Source organism: Uranotaenia lowii, chromosome 2, assembly GCF_029784155.1.
Source record: "Uranotaenia lowii strain MFRU-FL chromosome 2, ASM2978415v1, whole genome shotgun sequence".
Lineage (NCBI taxonomy): Eukaryota > Metazoa > Arthropoda > Insecta > Diptera > Culicidae > Uranotaenia > Uranotaenia lowii.
In genome coordinates, this window is record NC_073692.1 from 117325461 (window position 1) to 117340582 (window position 15122).

At 39.6% G+C, this 15122-nt stretch overlaps 1 protein-coding gene across 1 annotated transcript; it reads right to left on the reverse strand.

The window, feature by feature from the left end:
• Nucleotides 1-7175: 7175 nt before the first annotated feature.
• LOC129741802 (uncharacterized) lies at nt 7176-8519 on the reverse strand. Its single transcript, XM_055733594.1, has one exon. It carries the CDS (start codon nt 8517-8519, stop codon nt 7176-7178), a length of 1344 nt encoding a protein of 447 aa, XP_055589569.1.
• Between the last annotated feature and the right edge of the window lie 6603 nt (nt 8520-15122).

The window sequence follows — 15122 nt, forward strand, 5'->3', positions numbered from 1 at the left end:
CTCGTCGCTCGAATACTCCGAGTGTACGCAGGTCCTCCTCGAGCAATATCCATGTCTCGTGCCCGTAGAGACCAACCGGTCTAATAAGCTTCATATACAGGTTACACTTCGTGCGAGGGCTAAGTCTTCTCGACCGCAGTTGCTTGTGGAGTCCATAGTAGGCACGACTCCCGCTGATAATTCGCCTCTGGATCTCACGGTTGGTGTCATTGGCTGCGGTCACCAGGAGTCCGAGATAGATAAAGTCTTCGACTATCTCCAGCTCGTTGCCGTCGATCGTGACCTTGTTATTACCCGACAAGCGGGTTCGGTCGGGCTCGGATCCGCAGGCCAGCATGTACTTCGTCTTGGACGTATTAATCATCAACACAATCCTTCTTGCTTCGCGTTTCAGTTTGCGGTTGATCTCTTCCACCGCCGCAGATGATCTGCCGACAATATCAATGTCATCGGCAAAGCAGATAAGTTGACTGGATCTGTTGAAAATCGTGCCCCGCATTTCGCTCACCGCACGTCGAATAACACCTTCTAGCGCCACATTGAACATCATGCAGGATAGACCATCACCTTGTCGAACCCCCCTGCGCGATTCGAATGAACTCGATAATTCACCCGAAATCCGCAAAAGGCCCTGCCCTCCATCCATCGTCGCCTTGATCAGTCTGATCAGCTTCCCGGAAAAGCCGTTCTCGTCCATGATTTTCCATAGCTCGTTACGGTCGATCGTGGCGTATGCGGCTTTGAAGTCGATGAATAGATGGTGCGTAGGGACTTGGTGTTCACGGCATTTTTGGAGGATTTGCCGTAATTTGAAGATCTGGTCCGTCGTTGACCGTCCCTCCATGAAGCCGGCCTGATGACTTCCCACGAATCTGTTTGCTTGTGGCGTTAGGCGGCGTAGTAGGATTCAGGACAACACTTTGTAGGCGGCATTAAGGACAGTGATCGCTCGGTAGTTCTCGCAGTCCAATTTGTCGCTCTTCTTGTAGATTGGAGAATATTACCCCTTCTTTCGGTAGCTGTTTTATGTCCCAGATCTGGATCATCAACCGTTGTAGGCAATTGGCCAACTTGTCCGGCCCCATTTTGATGAGTTCAGCTGCGATGCCATCCTTCTCAGCCGACTTGTTTGTATTCAACTAGCGAATGGCTTCCTTAACTTCACTCATCGTTGGGAGTGGCTCCTCTACGTCGTTGGCTACGCCGGTGATGTACCTTTCCCCACCGTCTCGATCTTCTGCGTGTGCGCCGTTCAGGTGTTCATCAAAGTGCTGCTTCCACCTTTTGATCACCTCACGATTGTCCGTCAGGATGCCCCCGTTCTTATCCTGGCACATTTCGGGTTGCGGCACGAAGCTTTTGCGGGATGCGTTGAGTTTCTGATAGAACTTTCGTGTTTCTTGGGAATGATGAAGCTGCTCCAGCTCCTCGAGCTCCTCCTCCTCCAGGCGGCTCTTTTTCTCCTGGAAAATTCGGAACTAACTAAACATTCTTAGTATATAGTCAATTATAAGAGAAAATACATCTTACCTGTCGGCGACTTGTGAGATTCGAACTCAAAAGTTTTCTTGCCGATACCAGGAATCGATCCCAGTACGCCTTGCATACCAAAACCAGACTCGCGCCAGCCTATCCACTAGACCACATCGGCGCTTTTTGTTTTGGTTTCAAAACTCATCCGTTAAAAACCTATGGAGTAACTTCACAACTGGTGAGTGATTCTTTTTACGTAGATTAGACTTGAGCCCCCAAAAACTTTTGAAAACCAAGCGTGTTTGACGACCGAACAAGAATATCGGCTTTCCGATCGAGTACAACACTTTACTGACTTTCTTTGTTAAATTCTTAATTGCATAATGATTCAATTCATACTTATTTCCATCTTTATGTTTGGATGTTATCAAAATTCTACCTTTGAAGCACTGCTACAGTAAGCAAAGCGCTAATAGAAATTATACTTAACCCTTGCCTGCAATCGAGAAGCAGGAGCTTCCGACAGCGATGAGTAATATTATTGCTAAACTTTGCAATTTATTAGTACACCATTTCACGAACCATTGAACAAATTACCTTGAGGTATCGTGAATGGCTCGCATTGAATGGAGGAAAAATGTATAGGTAGGTACTAAGCAAAGGAGTAAGTGGAACTGCGAATTTCTTTTACGCGTATTCATTTTAAGTTCAAGTTTTCGCAAGGGGCACTGGGGGTTTGCTTGATAGTGTTTCGCAAAAAAAATTACCAATGGTAAAGCATCATAAATCAAGGAAAATTGGTTGATTTGAATAGAAGCTACCCCATTTTACATTTGAGTTTTCGTGATTTAAAATTAAGTAGAGGGCAGCTTCGCCCTCCAGTATCCAACAAACTTTTCCGAGGGAGGCAACAATGCGAAATGGCGTTCTTGATAACGAGCAGTAAAAATACAGCATAAGTTGTCACAAAGATACCTGTCTGAGTATGATTTCGAGTGCGATTTTGTTTGCAAAGTTCGAAACCCCTCGCTGGCAGGTGAGGCTAAACAAATTGAGCTAGCAGTGATTTTTAATCGATTTTTTTGACTTTGTGATTTCCTGGTTTTGTGCGTAAGTACAAGTTTAATTGATTTTCTACACTCGTTTTCAAATAAAATTGAATTAAACGAGAAATCTACGATTTCAATAATTGGTTTACAGCAATTACAAAGGCAGATAAAACATAAAAAATCAAGTGAAAACAATCTGTTCCTATAGAATTTTTCACGCCCACCTCCCGGTGGCCATTTGTGTTTGTACATATTTTCCCGGTTGCAACTTCCGGAAGGACTCAGGTATTGTGCTACCAGAGGCTCAGGCAGGAGGCACCGAACAGCAGCGCCGCGGTACGGATTGTGCGAAAGGAAAGAGTTTTGACATAAACATGAAATAAATTTAGATGCAAACTTTCCCGCTTTTATTGCCGAGCTGCTGTCGACTTCCGGTGCCTGTGCCAGTACCTAGTAGTTAGTGTGAATGTAAAAAAGATGGCTCGCTCACAAAGGCGGAAACCCGCGCCAGAAATTTATGATTGTAGCGGGAGATTCGGTGTCGTAATTGTAATTCCGGTTCTGAACAAAGTGGAACCATTCGTCAGGTTGTTTTTGTCACGCCACTCGCAGGAGTGGGTGGATTTGAGATTTATTTTTTCTTTCTTTAAAGTTTTACGATCTGGGAAATAAAAATGATCTTCCCGCTGCGCTGGCTCGCGCGAATCAGAGATGAAAAATTAAACTACAGAAAAGAAAATTTCCTTGTTGTACAGAATTGAAATTTCGAACTTATAGAAACTCAACTGTTCGATGTAACCAAACTCTCTTGATAGAACATCGGTCAGTTCATTATCTAGTTTCATGTTTCCGGTTGTGCCAACGAATAATCGAAAAGTTTTTCTCCAATTGACCGCAACCGACCCACTCAAGAAGCCGACCATTTCCGGTTTTTTGCTCCGGATCCTTGTATGAATGTGGTGCATTCGAAATTGGAGCTGCACCGGAATGCACCCGACTAGCTGAGGGCTGCCCCAAACCAGCACCAAAACAACAGCAACTACAAGGGGGTCCGATTGTGTGTAGTTTAGAAAACTGTTGCCACTTGAGAACACATGTTGCATCATCGGTTTAATTAAAACAACATGAAAATTTTATGGAAATATTAACACCGTGCTGTGTGGAAAAACATGTGTGCACTAGTTCGACTAGCTGCCTTGCTGTCGTGGGACGTGTCAAAGTCCGAGCTATTCCCCCCTCAGGGTGTGGGTCAACATATGTTCATCTAGGAACATAGCTGTGTGGAGCTGTGGAATCAAAAATGTATCAAGCACGCATATGTTACTAATTGGATCAGGTACAAAAAGTAATGCCGGCGAACCTGAGTCTAGTTTAATAACTTTATTCCTTTTTAATTCGTATCGTATACATTCGATAGCGAAAATCAAAAACTTCCCTTATTTTCGGCATCTCTACATTGGCGTGGGTTAAATAACTAATTTGTTTCAAAGTTAAAATCTATCATCTAAAAAATCTAGTAACAATTGTAAACCTCGAGGCTTTGAATTCATAACACATCGGTTTTTACTCACCTCCTGCTTTTGCGAATCATGTTGAAAAAAGAAAAAAAAAATTTGAATCAAAATACATATTAAAAACAAATCGTATCTTGGACAGCCAAAAGTTGTATGAAGTCAATTTTCAACTAAGTTGGTTGAGAAATAAACAATGCCGCCTTAAAAGGGGGAGAGGCTTCAGCAAAATACGAAGGACTTACTTTTTAGTATTCTGGAAATGGGGCCAGACCGTGGTTTGCTTTTCCTGTCCACTTTACTTTGCGTGAAATTTGGAGCCCTTTACTTACAATAAATAATACATTGCTTTCCGTTAATTGTATAATCAATGTATATGAAAATGGGTTTCTGTCTGTCTGTATGTCTGTCTGTCTAATTCCTATAAATAGAATCGGAAACTACTGCAACGATTTGCTTGAAACTTACCAAATGTGGCATGAGATGGTGTTTGAGTACGATGAATATTTCTATGAGTATTTGGTAACCCTCACTTCCTCCATTTAGGTGATAGGAATGAGGAAGGAGGGGTCCCTTACCTTTTTTTTGTTTCGATTATAGTCGTTTTACCATTTTTATGGCATTTGCGACTTTATCAACGTTGCAGTTGGCGGATCGTTATTGAAAAACTTATCCGGTACAACTGTGTTCGATGTTTACTCTTGGGCTCGAACTCGCGGACATCGACTCAGGAGACAACAGACTTGCCAACTGAGCTATATCACAAGCCCCCTCAAGGGGTCCTTTACGTTTTTTCACATAACACGAGAACGAATCTCGCAAATGGAACTAAATTTTTTATAAATTATTTTTCGTATTTGAATGCGAGAAATGTTTCTAAATATGATTATATGAGACCCCTCCCTTCCTCCAGATAGGTTGTAGGACAGGTATTGAGGCACGAGAAACACTTCCATGAATATTTGCTGCCCCTTTCTCCTTCCAAACGGAAGATAGGTCAGGGAGAATGAGGTTGGCCTCAATCGTGAATTTCTCTAGACTATGGTACAAAACATGGCATGGTAGGAAATTAGGGTAGGGGAACTAGGTACAAAATGCGCAGAGCGGGTTAGATGCGCTATCATTATTATTTGACTAATCAAAAATTTTTCAACATTTCTGAAAATGCTAGTTTGTTTTTTTTACACTTACATGCGTTCGTAAACATTTGTGGACCTTCTTAGTTTTTATATCACGTATTTTTGACAATAAACAAAAACAAAATTTTTTAGGACTTTTTCTTGCAATTTTTCAACTTTTTTTTCGTAAGGAATTATGGCATCTAAAAGCAAAAAAAAATCCACCTGTCATCTGTTCTAATGCACATGTGTTTCTTCATTCATCAAAAAAACAAAAAAAAATCCTTTTTCAATAGTTATTTATTTTATTTGAGCGATTTTAAATAAAAATGTCGAGAAGGGGCAAAGCGCGCCATTTCCGCTTAACTTTAAGCATGTTTCATATGTGTTTAAATTAATGTACAATGTTCATCAAAATACTTCAAAAGAAATTTCTTTATAAAATGGGAAAACATAGATTAAATATAATCAGATATATTTGAAATTTCTGAATTTCATAATGATTTAATTAATTTTTCATAAGAATGTTAGTATACTTGGCAACACTCCCGTAGCAATACATTTTTTCCATCTGTGTTTTTACCTGTCAAACATTTTTGGGAGCACTTATTTCGTTTCGGTGCGCGTTTCGGTGCACACATATGCGCACTTCGCCCCTAACGATCAAGATCATACTCAAGAAAGCCTTTCATAATTTAACTATTAAGACTTATATTGTTGGTTTAAGTGTTCCAGTTTATATATTCATGGTGAAAAACAGTCCATTTTTCAAAACTTTTGTCGAATTTACTAGATGGCTTTCTTCATTTACGAGTTATAAACGATTCATGTTAACGTGAGCGTTTTATCCCCATTTCCCCTACAAGAAATGTTTTTATAATTATTTGAGACCACTGCTTTCATTCAGCGGAGTAATAGGAAGGAAGGAGAGATGCTACGATACAGCCTTTGTGCCTTTCTTACAGAAAGGTATAGTCATCGGTCGATTTGGGAGATTAATAGTTATGGCTTTTTGATATAAATATGATACCGTCAAACGGGGTAACATTGATCACCGGGATTACTTTGATCAACATGAAATATTTCTACAAAATCATTAATAACTAAGTCTTAAGCTAAAACATCTCAAAACTTTTTTCTACGTTTAAAAACTTATAAGTTGAGTTTAAAAATCTTCAAATATCTTTTTTTTCAGAGGCTCACAAACAAACACCCTTCCTGATGAAATCAAAGCGAGCAAAATGGTTAATTTATGTGAGAGTTCAACTTTTTTCCTTAGTAAATATATAACTTTGGTGTATTTTTCGTGGTATTCTGGGTAAATTTTTGAACTTTAAAAAATAGGGACATTTTCCAAAAGTAATCCAGTCTAGGGCAAAAGGCTTGAAACGCTGTCGAATGATGAAGTTTGATGAAAAAAAAAATTAAAAAATTAAAAGAGAATAGTGTGAGGGCCTAGAAAATTGAATAAAGGCAAAATTTGATGAAAAAAAAATTAAAAGGGAATTGTGTGAGAGCCTAGAGCATTGAATGAAGGAAAAATTTATTTTTTTTGTATATAAAATTATACAAGTAATGCTTATAAATTTAGCCCCTTAATCATATTGCCTAATTGTCCATCTTTTGATTTAAATTGTTGTTTGGCCTTAACACATTCAGGACCGCGATGTTATTTTTTTTTGGACCGCGAAGAATTCTAAACCAAGAAACACTGAAATTTAGCATTGTATTTATATCTCAGAATTCACAGGACCAAAAGTTACACATTTAGTATCTTTGAGCCACCCACAGTGTTGTGTTCAATTTTGTAGAGTTTCATGATTAACAATTAACACACGACGTATTACAGGACACGACACTTGACGTTCTTACAAACGGAAAAAGGATTCAAAATTACCTTTTTTGTCGACCGGTTTCGGGCTCGATGTTGCCCATCTACAGGACGATGTCCGACTGATCACACGAAGAAATTACTAGCAAGATCATACTACGAGTGTCGTAGTATTCGTCGAAAGAAGGTTCCTTTATGAGATTTTCCTTTTGGTGAAGGTGAAAAGCGGCGACATAATTGGTGGGTCATCTTCGTTCATTAGCGGTTTTTCGGAAGTACTAATGAACATCGACTCCCAAGCGTTCAAATGTGAGGCTTTTCTTACGCATTTCCTATAGATCACTTTTTCCCAGTTTATGGAGTGATCCATTTCCGTTGCGTGGGCGGCTACGCTGGATTCGTTGACCCTGTTGTTGTCTACAGCATTCCGATGTTCTTTAAGTCGAACTTTAAATTTGCGACGAGTTTGGCCAATGTAAACAGCTGGGCAACTCTCACAGGGAATTTCATAGATTCCGGATCTCTCATCCTGCGGGATCTTATCCTTCAAGGAGACCAACCGATCCTTAAGGGTGTTGCCGCTTTTGTATGCTGTTTTCAGACCGTGTTGAGAAAGGATTTTTGTTATCCCATTAGTTAGTTTCGGGTGGAACGGCAGGCTAACTCTGTAGGGCTCTTCTTTCTCTGGCCTGAAAGTGGTAGCATCACTTCGGTACTTTTTTCGGGCATGTTTTCGAAGAATTTTGAGTACAAATTCGTTGTCAAAACCGTTCAAAAAACCTGCCTTAAGGATTTTGTGTTTTTCTTCTTCAAAATCTTCCTTTTCCATGGGGATATTGTACAGGCGGTGCGCCATGGAATGGAAGGCGGCTTGTTTTTGGGCACCGAAGTGGTTGGAATCTGCTGTTATGTATCGGTCGGTTGAGGTTGGTTTTCGATATATTCCAAATTTGATGGTGTTGTCCTCTTTCCTTGAGATTAGGAGATCAAGGAAAGGGAGTTTTCCCTCAACTTCTTTTTCTACTGTAAATTTTATCGACCTGTGTTTGGAGTTTAGAAGCTCTAATGTCTGTGTGAGATAACGCTCCTTTACCGAGGCAAGGATGTCATCGACGTAGCGCCACCAGACACGTGGGAAAAGTCTTTCACTTTTCTCCAAATCTGCTTCCAAGTCGCTCATAAAAACTTCAGCCAAAAGTGGGGATAGTTTGCTGCCCATGCTGAGGCCAAAGGTTTGTTTAAAAAACTTACCCCGAAATATGAAGAAGTTTTGCTTCATGCATACTTCTGCAACTGCCAGGTAGGCTTCTATTTCGTTGGGAGGCACCCGGCGGCGTTCCAAGTGCCCCCGTAAGCTGTTGAGGGCGTCCGAAGTTGGTACACTGGGGAAAAGTGCGGAGACATCGAAAGAAACTAATATTTCGCCTCGACGCACTTTAAATCCTTTTAGGCGCTCGACCAGTTCCACTGAATTTTTTACACTCTTACCATGCTTCACAGGGTACTTTTTCATTTCTTCAACCAACCATGCTGCCATTTTTTCCGTAGGTGTATTTATATTTGAAGAGATGGGTCTCATAGCTATAAATTAGAAAGAAAATTTCTTGTTCCGAACCCGAAAGTCGCTTCTCTCTATTGCTTGCCGAAAATCCATAAAAACCCGATAGCTGATCTGTTTTAAGTTTTCCTAGAAGATTTAGATTTTGATTTGTTCTATCGAAGTGTTGAAGACCATTACTTCGTATCTATTATGAAAAAAATGTTATTAGGTGTTAAATAAGAGCATGTCTTTTGGAATTGACAAACAATAAATTCAATTGACATCACTGCTGGGTACCTAGCGAAGTATTGCATGACCATTTTTTCATGCAAAGCTTAGCGAGGCTTCAGCGGTAATGTCAATTTAATTTATTGTTTGTCAATGCCAAAAGACATGCCCTCATTAAACACCTAATAACTTTTTTTTTTGTAATAAGATACGAAATTACGGTCTTCGACAAAGCTGTTCAGCGGAAAATTTCCCTTTGAGAATTTATAAATTTGCATAAAAACCATTACCATGCTCGGTTCCACAGAAGAAACATAACTGATGTTGCTTTTTTAAGACAAAATATTAAATTTTCCTATACAAACCTATTTACTCATGTAAACGTTCCGTAAAAATATTGCAAAAAATCATGGATGAGTTTTGAACTAAAACGAAGCATTTTAGACCCCAGGGTTTGAGAAATTCGAAAATGATCCCAAATCGATTCAGTCTAGTGGGACACCCTTCATTCAGCAAATTTAACAATGAAATCTCAAACTTCCTTTTTGCGGGAATGACTGTATTTTTTCCAGACATTTTACAGTGCTCAAATTTTGTGCAACATAAGTTGGAATATTGCTCTAAATTGTTTTTTTTTTGCATAAAATGAAACTTAAAATTTAAACCCGATTATCTCAGGGTAGATTGGACCAAATTTCTAAATTAAAGTTGCATTCGAAGTTTTATTCCATTCTTATCATTAAAAATTATTTGAATTTTGACGAAAATTCAAAATGTATTTTTAAAAAATAAAATAGCAACTTAAGATACCGACCTTAAGTTTCGTATCAGTCTCCTTAAACATTCAATTTTATTTTAAGAGCATCTTTGTTACCGAACAACTTCGGTAAATGTTTGTATCATAATATCCTTCCCTATCGCATTTTATTTCAATTGCTTGATAATTTCTCGAGACGCTCAACAAAACTTGTATTTTTTTTTATTCATTTGGTCCTCAGGATTTGAACATTTGGATGTCATGCATAACCTTAACATAATGAGTTGACTTCACTAGCTGAGTAACTGTTTGAACTGAAAACTGCAAACCAATGGACCGATTTTTACAAATTATAGCTCTTAAGAACCAACCATTTTCATATTAATGGAATTCCTAATTGAAAAAGAAAAATTTATTAAATTCAAAATAAGCTGAAGTTTGCGATTTTAATACTCACAAAGAATGGTTTCAGCGGAAGTCTTTTTAGAAATTTCCAAGTAAATATAAATCTACGGGGAGATTTTCAATCTTGAAAAGTGGGATGGACAGTCATAATCTTCAAAAGACGTCGTTCATATATCTTAACAAGCTTGAGATAATGGACTTCTATTAGATAAGACATCAGCCACAAATGTCACACGGATGGTAAAGTGTCGTAAATAAAAACAATGATAAAACGTGGAAAAGTTTAAAAAAATTGTAATTATTAAGAGACAATTTTTCAATAATATAAAAACTATAAACACTATTAATAATCCCAGTCAAAACATTCAAAAGACTAACAAAACTTACAAAGTTCACATGATCAATCAAAGGAAAAATTTGGTGTAATGAAAATTCGTTGTCTTTTGAAGTATATTTCATGTGAACCCGAGTAAAGCTGGGTGAAATCAGCTAGTGACAAATAAAATATCACTATTCAAGGCATCCGGGAAAAGTGACACAAGATTTTTTTTTAAATAAAATTTAAGTTTTTATCAATATTAGTGATAAGTGATCGGCGATGACTATACTGTAAATAACTGATACGAATGTTTTTTTTTATTTAAACTTTAAATTTGTCAGATATAAAAAAAAACACTTTTCAAGAAGCTGAAATAAGTCGATGAAAAAAATGAAGATTCCTTCAGGCGCTAAAGTAGGTACCAGCACTTGTTTAAATCCGTAGCTTGACCGCCAAACGCCATTTTTGACCCCGTCTAAAATTCCAGTCGTCTAGTAACCGAAAGTTGGCTCATTTAGAGCAGATGTTTATGAGTGTGACAGTTTTGTAGCTTTTGGCCCCGGAGTTTGTTTTTTTTGCTTCTATTCCCTGGACCGGCTACCCATCTACTGACAACTGTGTTGTACCCATCTCAAGAATGGCAATTTGATTTCGTTAGTAAAACCCAACTCAGAGAGGGAGCAGCCAGGGACACTGTCCTGTCGGATTCGAACGCTGGAAAGTTTACCTTCCTTAGTTCAGTGACTTCGAACCGAGGGAAATAAGTTTTCCAGGCTATCCCCCGCACTTTGGCTTTCGTCCCAGCCACTATTTCGACGAAGATAAACGCAGTTGGAGAATGACTTTTTGCATCCATGATGTGTTGGAGTTTAAGGATAGATACGAAGTTTGTTTTCCCTAAATATGAATAATTAAATTACTAATTTGCAGTTCTCTATCCTCAGATGATTGGGGAAAACGTCCGTATCTCGGTTGATGAATTATTCCGTATAATCTGCTCCGAGAGTGCTGAAGATGGTAATTTTTCATCAGGTTTAAAGTTTCGAATGGTGCTGTTGGTTGATGGTTGTTTTATGTGGACCCCGTGGGATTTTTTTTTCTGGAAGTCTGAACACTTTTTGTTTTGGTAAAACGATAGTACACTTTAAAAAAGCAAAACAATTTCTTCATTCAAAGTTCTGCTCAAGTGAAGGTTAGTTCATTGGAATGCAAGCAATCCTCGTGTAAAAACCTTAATGCAACACTTTCATTTGTGGATATTATTTGAGCGGATGGATGAAAATTTACGAATTTCAAGTTATACTACCTAGTAATGTAATGTTTACATGTGCAAAATTTTGTGGCGATTTGTTAAATGGTTTTTGAGATAGCGTTTAATGTATAAATATATTGACCAAAATGTTTGGGCAACGTATGCGCCATAAATATTGCACACTGAGAATTAACGTTTTTCTAAATCAAGGCTTTTTGTGTGGACGTTCTTCATTTCCTTCAACTCAAAATTTTGAATTTTATCGAAGTTATGATAAGCTGAACAGATTGTTCACCATCTGCTAGAAAACAGCATAATTCAATTTTTATTTCTCCAACACGGCTATTCCTTAATGGCACCATTCCAGATTAAACCAAAACTGAGTACTGACATTGAGGAACCTTTGAAAGGGCTATTGGAGAGAAACGGTCGCCTTTATAGGTATTTATTTTATATATGCAGTCGTCAATTGTGCCAATTGTTATGTACCATTTATCGTTTTGCAGCTTCCAGGGATCGTCAGCCAAATTTTGTATTAGATATATTTGCAGTGGTCTTCCGGAAAAAGAAGTCTCCTTGGCCTTTCAGCTTGCTGACGATTCGAAGTTGCTCTCCCACATCATCAGCGGCTACGAAAGCCACCCAGCGTTTAGTAGCTTCTCCTGTTTGTGTGTGGATTGTTATTCTTGCTCGTACACATCGGTTAACCGCTCAAAAGTGTATTCTTCTGATGGGTTCTCAGAAAACTTTTCGATGGCCATATGTCTTGGCACAACATCGTCTCGATTTTCCTCCCACAAAAAACCGGTTCGAGATTGGCGGAATTTTGATCATCATCGTATTCGCTACTCTCGTCGTCGTTCTCATCTCGCGCCATACGCTGACTGGCACCGAAATCAATGATTCGTTGATTTCGGTGGCTGATAACCTCAGCACGCGAACGAATGAAGTTCTTGCATGTTGCTTTCTGGTTACCACAGAAAAGCAACCTCTTGTAGCTAAAAGTGCTAACTGTCGATGCCTCCGAGAGTAACCCTCTCGGAACCCCACTTCCTGGCCTCGAACTCCAGTGGCACCTCTTGGCTGACCTGGAGCATCTCGTGGCCATTGTGCTGGCGATCGCTCGTGGTCGTCTGTGCTAGGATTAGCCATATTTCCCATCCGGACCTGCAACAAAGGCTATACCCGTGATGGGAAGACCATACTCGCGCTTAGCGCTCCACGGCAAAACTCGTTTTCATACGTCCTACACCAGCAATCGTCATCCACTCTTTGTTGCGATTCACGACACTCGGGTTGGCAGTCCGTTCCGTAGATTACGGCCCAAGGCTCCTCTGCCTGACGTGAGTCGGTCATATCCGCGAATCAGCGCTAAGACCACCCGACGCGCGAATTCGACAAACACCCGCTCGAACATTTGGTCGTCCCGCATATCGGGGTCGCGACTACCCGATACACGTTACGACCCCTCCCACCTGCAACTGAGCACTGGTACCAAGGTGCCCAGTCGCACCACGTTTTTGCCACACTCGGCACACAGCCCGTCGGTAGCTGACTGTACCAAGTGTGACGTGTAGTTCTCTTGGCCGTACATCTAAAGGTGACAAGTCTGTAGACACGTTTCCACTCTGCACCACGGGGACGTGGAACTACGTCGCAGAGCCGGACTCGACCCCTGGTGGAACCTTCTGGCTGGCCTCTGGATAACCGCAAGTTAAAAACTTGAGAGTACACCTTTCAAACAGACTCAAAAATTTCCAATCCAGACGTGCCTGGGCCCATAACCTGTTGAACGAGTAACAACGCAGGTTTCAGCGGTGGAATAGAGTTAATCTTTGTTCAGTTTCATTCGTCTAGTCACTATAATAGTACTCACTACATTAGCGATAGCTATTTGTCACTTTCCACTTCTCATATTCCCTAACCGAGAAAGCATTCATTTCTCAATGAGTAAAATGAGATTACTACTCATAATTTCTGGCATCACTGTTGTGTTACCACGAACCTAGTTTGAGTAGTCTCGCTTGACCGTGTGATGATGTAAACATTTGTATTGTCATCATCATCACCATCCTATTGTTCTCTGCCATCATTAAATGCGAATTGGACATAAAGAACAGAACCAAAACAAACTGCTCTGGTTCTTCGACGGCCGTTACTGCCGGATAGGATCGATCCTCAGCCGAGAGAAAACGTAAGTTTCAACAAAACTAAAAGTTGCTTTTGAATGAATTTATAACCCTTCATCAAATCTAGGATTCACTTTTTGCCATTCATATTCTTGTTCCAGAAATTTTCGATTAAAAAAAATATTAAAATCTACCATTTTTAGAAATTTTTATAGATCAGGTTAAAACTATTTCTGAAACCAAACAAGAAAGTCTTTGAGTATTCAAAAGTGAAGCTTTTGTATTCACCGTGTCAGTCGAACGGCTCGGAAAACAAGCACACTCATAAATGGCTTGCCAAACTATTGCCTTTTACCTAATTTTTCGGTAAAAATTTATGTCTTCGTCTCGTCAACTCTCGGGCCATCCCGAACAGTGTAATGCTACATTTTGTCGTCAATGACTACGCATACCAATTTTTCACACAGCAGCTGATCGTATAAATTATAAGCTCTTGGTTTCAAATAAGCAGCTTGTATTTGACTTCGCTTCAACTACTTCTGCTTTTCATAAGTCCTTGAATCTAATCTTACCTAGGCACGATGGGCGGTGCTACGAGGAGATCCCAATTCTTCCCATACCCCGAACGGAGGTAATCTTCCTACTGTCGTAAGCACGCTTGACTTTCCGGTCCAAAGTTTTGTCCATCGGACCAATTTTTCACCTAGATAAAGGGTGATAGGGTCAAAATTTGGTCAAGGGAAAACGCGTGTAAATCGGTGAAATCGTTTATATAAAAAATCAAATTAAATTTCTTTTTCAAGTTTAATTAGTATAGAATTCAGGAAAAATATTCAGTTAAGCTTCCGCTGTTTCTTCGGGAAAGGCAGCAGACGTTTATTCAAACACTCTTTCACATAAATTTCTTGGTTTACAGTCCCGGAAGCTGTGAAAATGCTGCTTTTCAAGCCACAGGTACAGTTATTTCTTCGCGAACTTTGACAGTTTCATGTGTTTGAAAATATCTGTTACCTTTTCCCTTCTTTTTGTCGTATAAAACTCCTATCCCAGAAGCTGCTTGTAGTCGGCTTTCACGTAGGTTTCGTCGTCCATTACCACGCAGTCAAACTTCGTCAGCATCATCGTGTACAGCCTCCGGAATCGCGCTTTGGCCGTCGTATTTTGTTTATCATCGTGATTTGGAGTCACTCACCCTTATTCTGGTTTACGGCGTATCTGCCTTTCGTTCGAACGGATACTTTCGATCGAATTCGAAAAAGCTATTCTTGTTTTCGTTCGAATGCGATACGTTCGATGTTGGTGTTACCTGATGAACTTCGAAATTTCTCAGCAGCGTTGCCACAATATAATATGTATGGTCTGTGTGTCTCATTCTTGTTCATAAGAGTCCCTATGTAACAGACAGAGATACACCGATGGATAGATATGATTGGTAGCATCACTGCACTTAAGTGTAAAAAACAATTGCTTGTTTTTATCAAATGAAGAAAAATGTATTTTTTTAAGATTC

What these genes read in the sequence shown, in the direction of transcription:
- LOC129741802 (XM_055733594.1), bottom strand. Translation starts at nt 8,519, where the DNA reads ATGGCAGCATGGTTGGTTGAAGAAATGAAAAAGTACCCTGTGAAGCAT.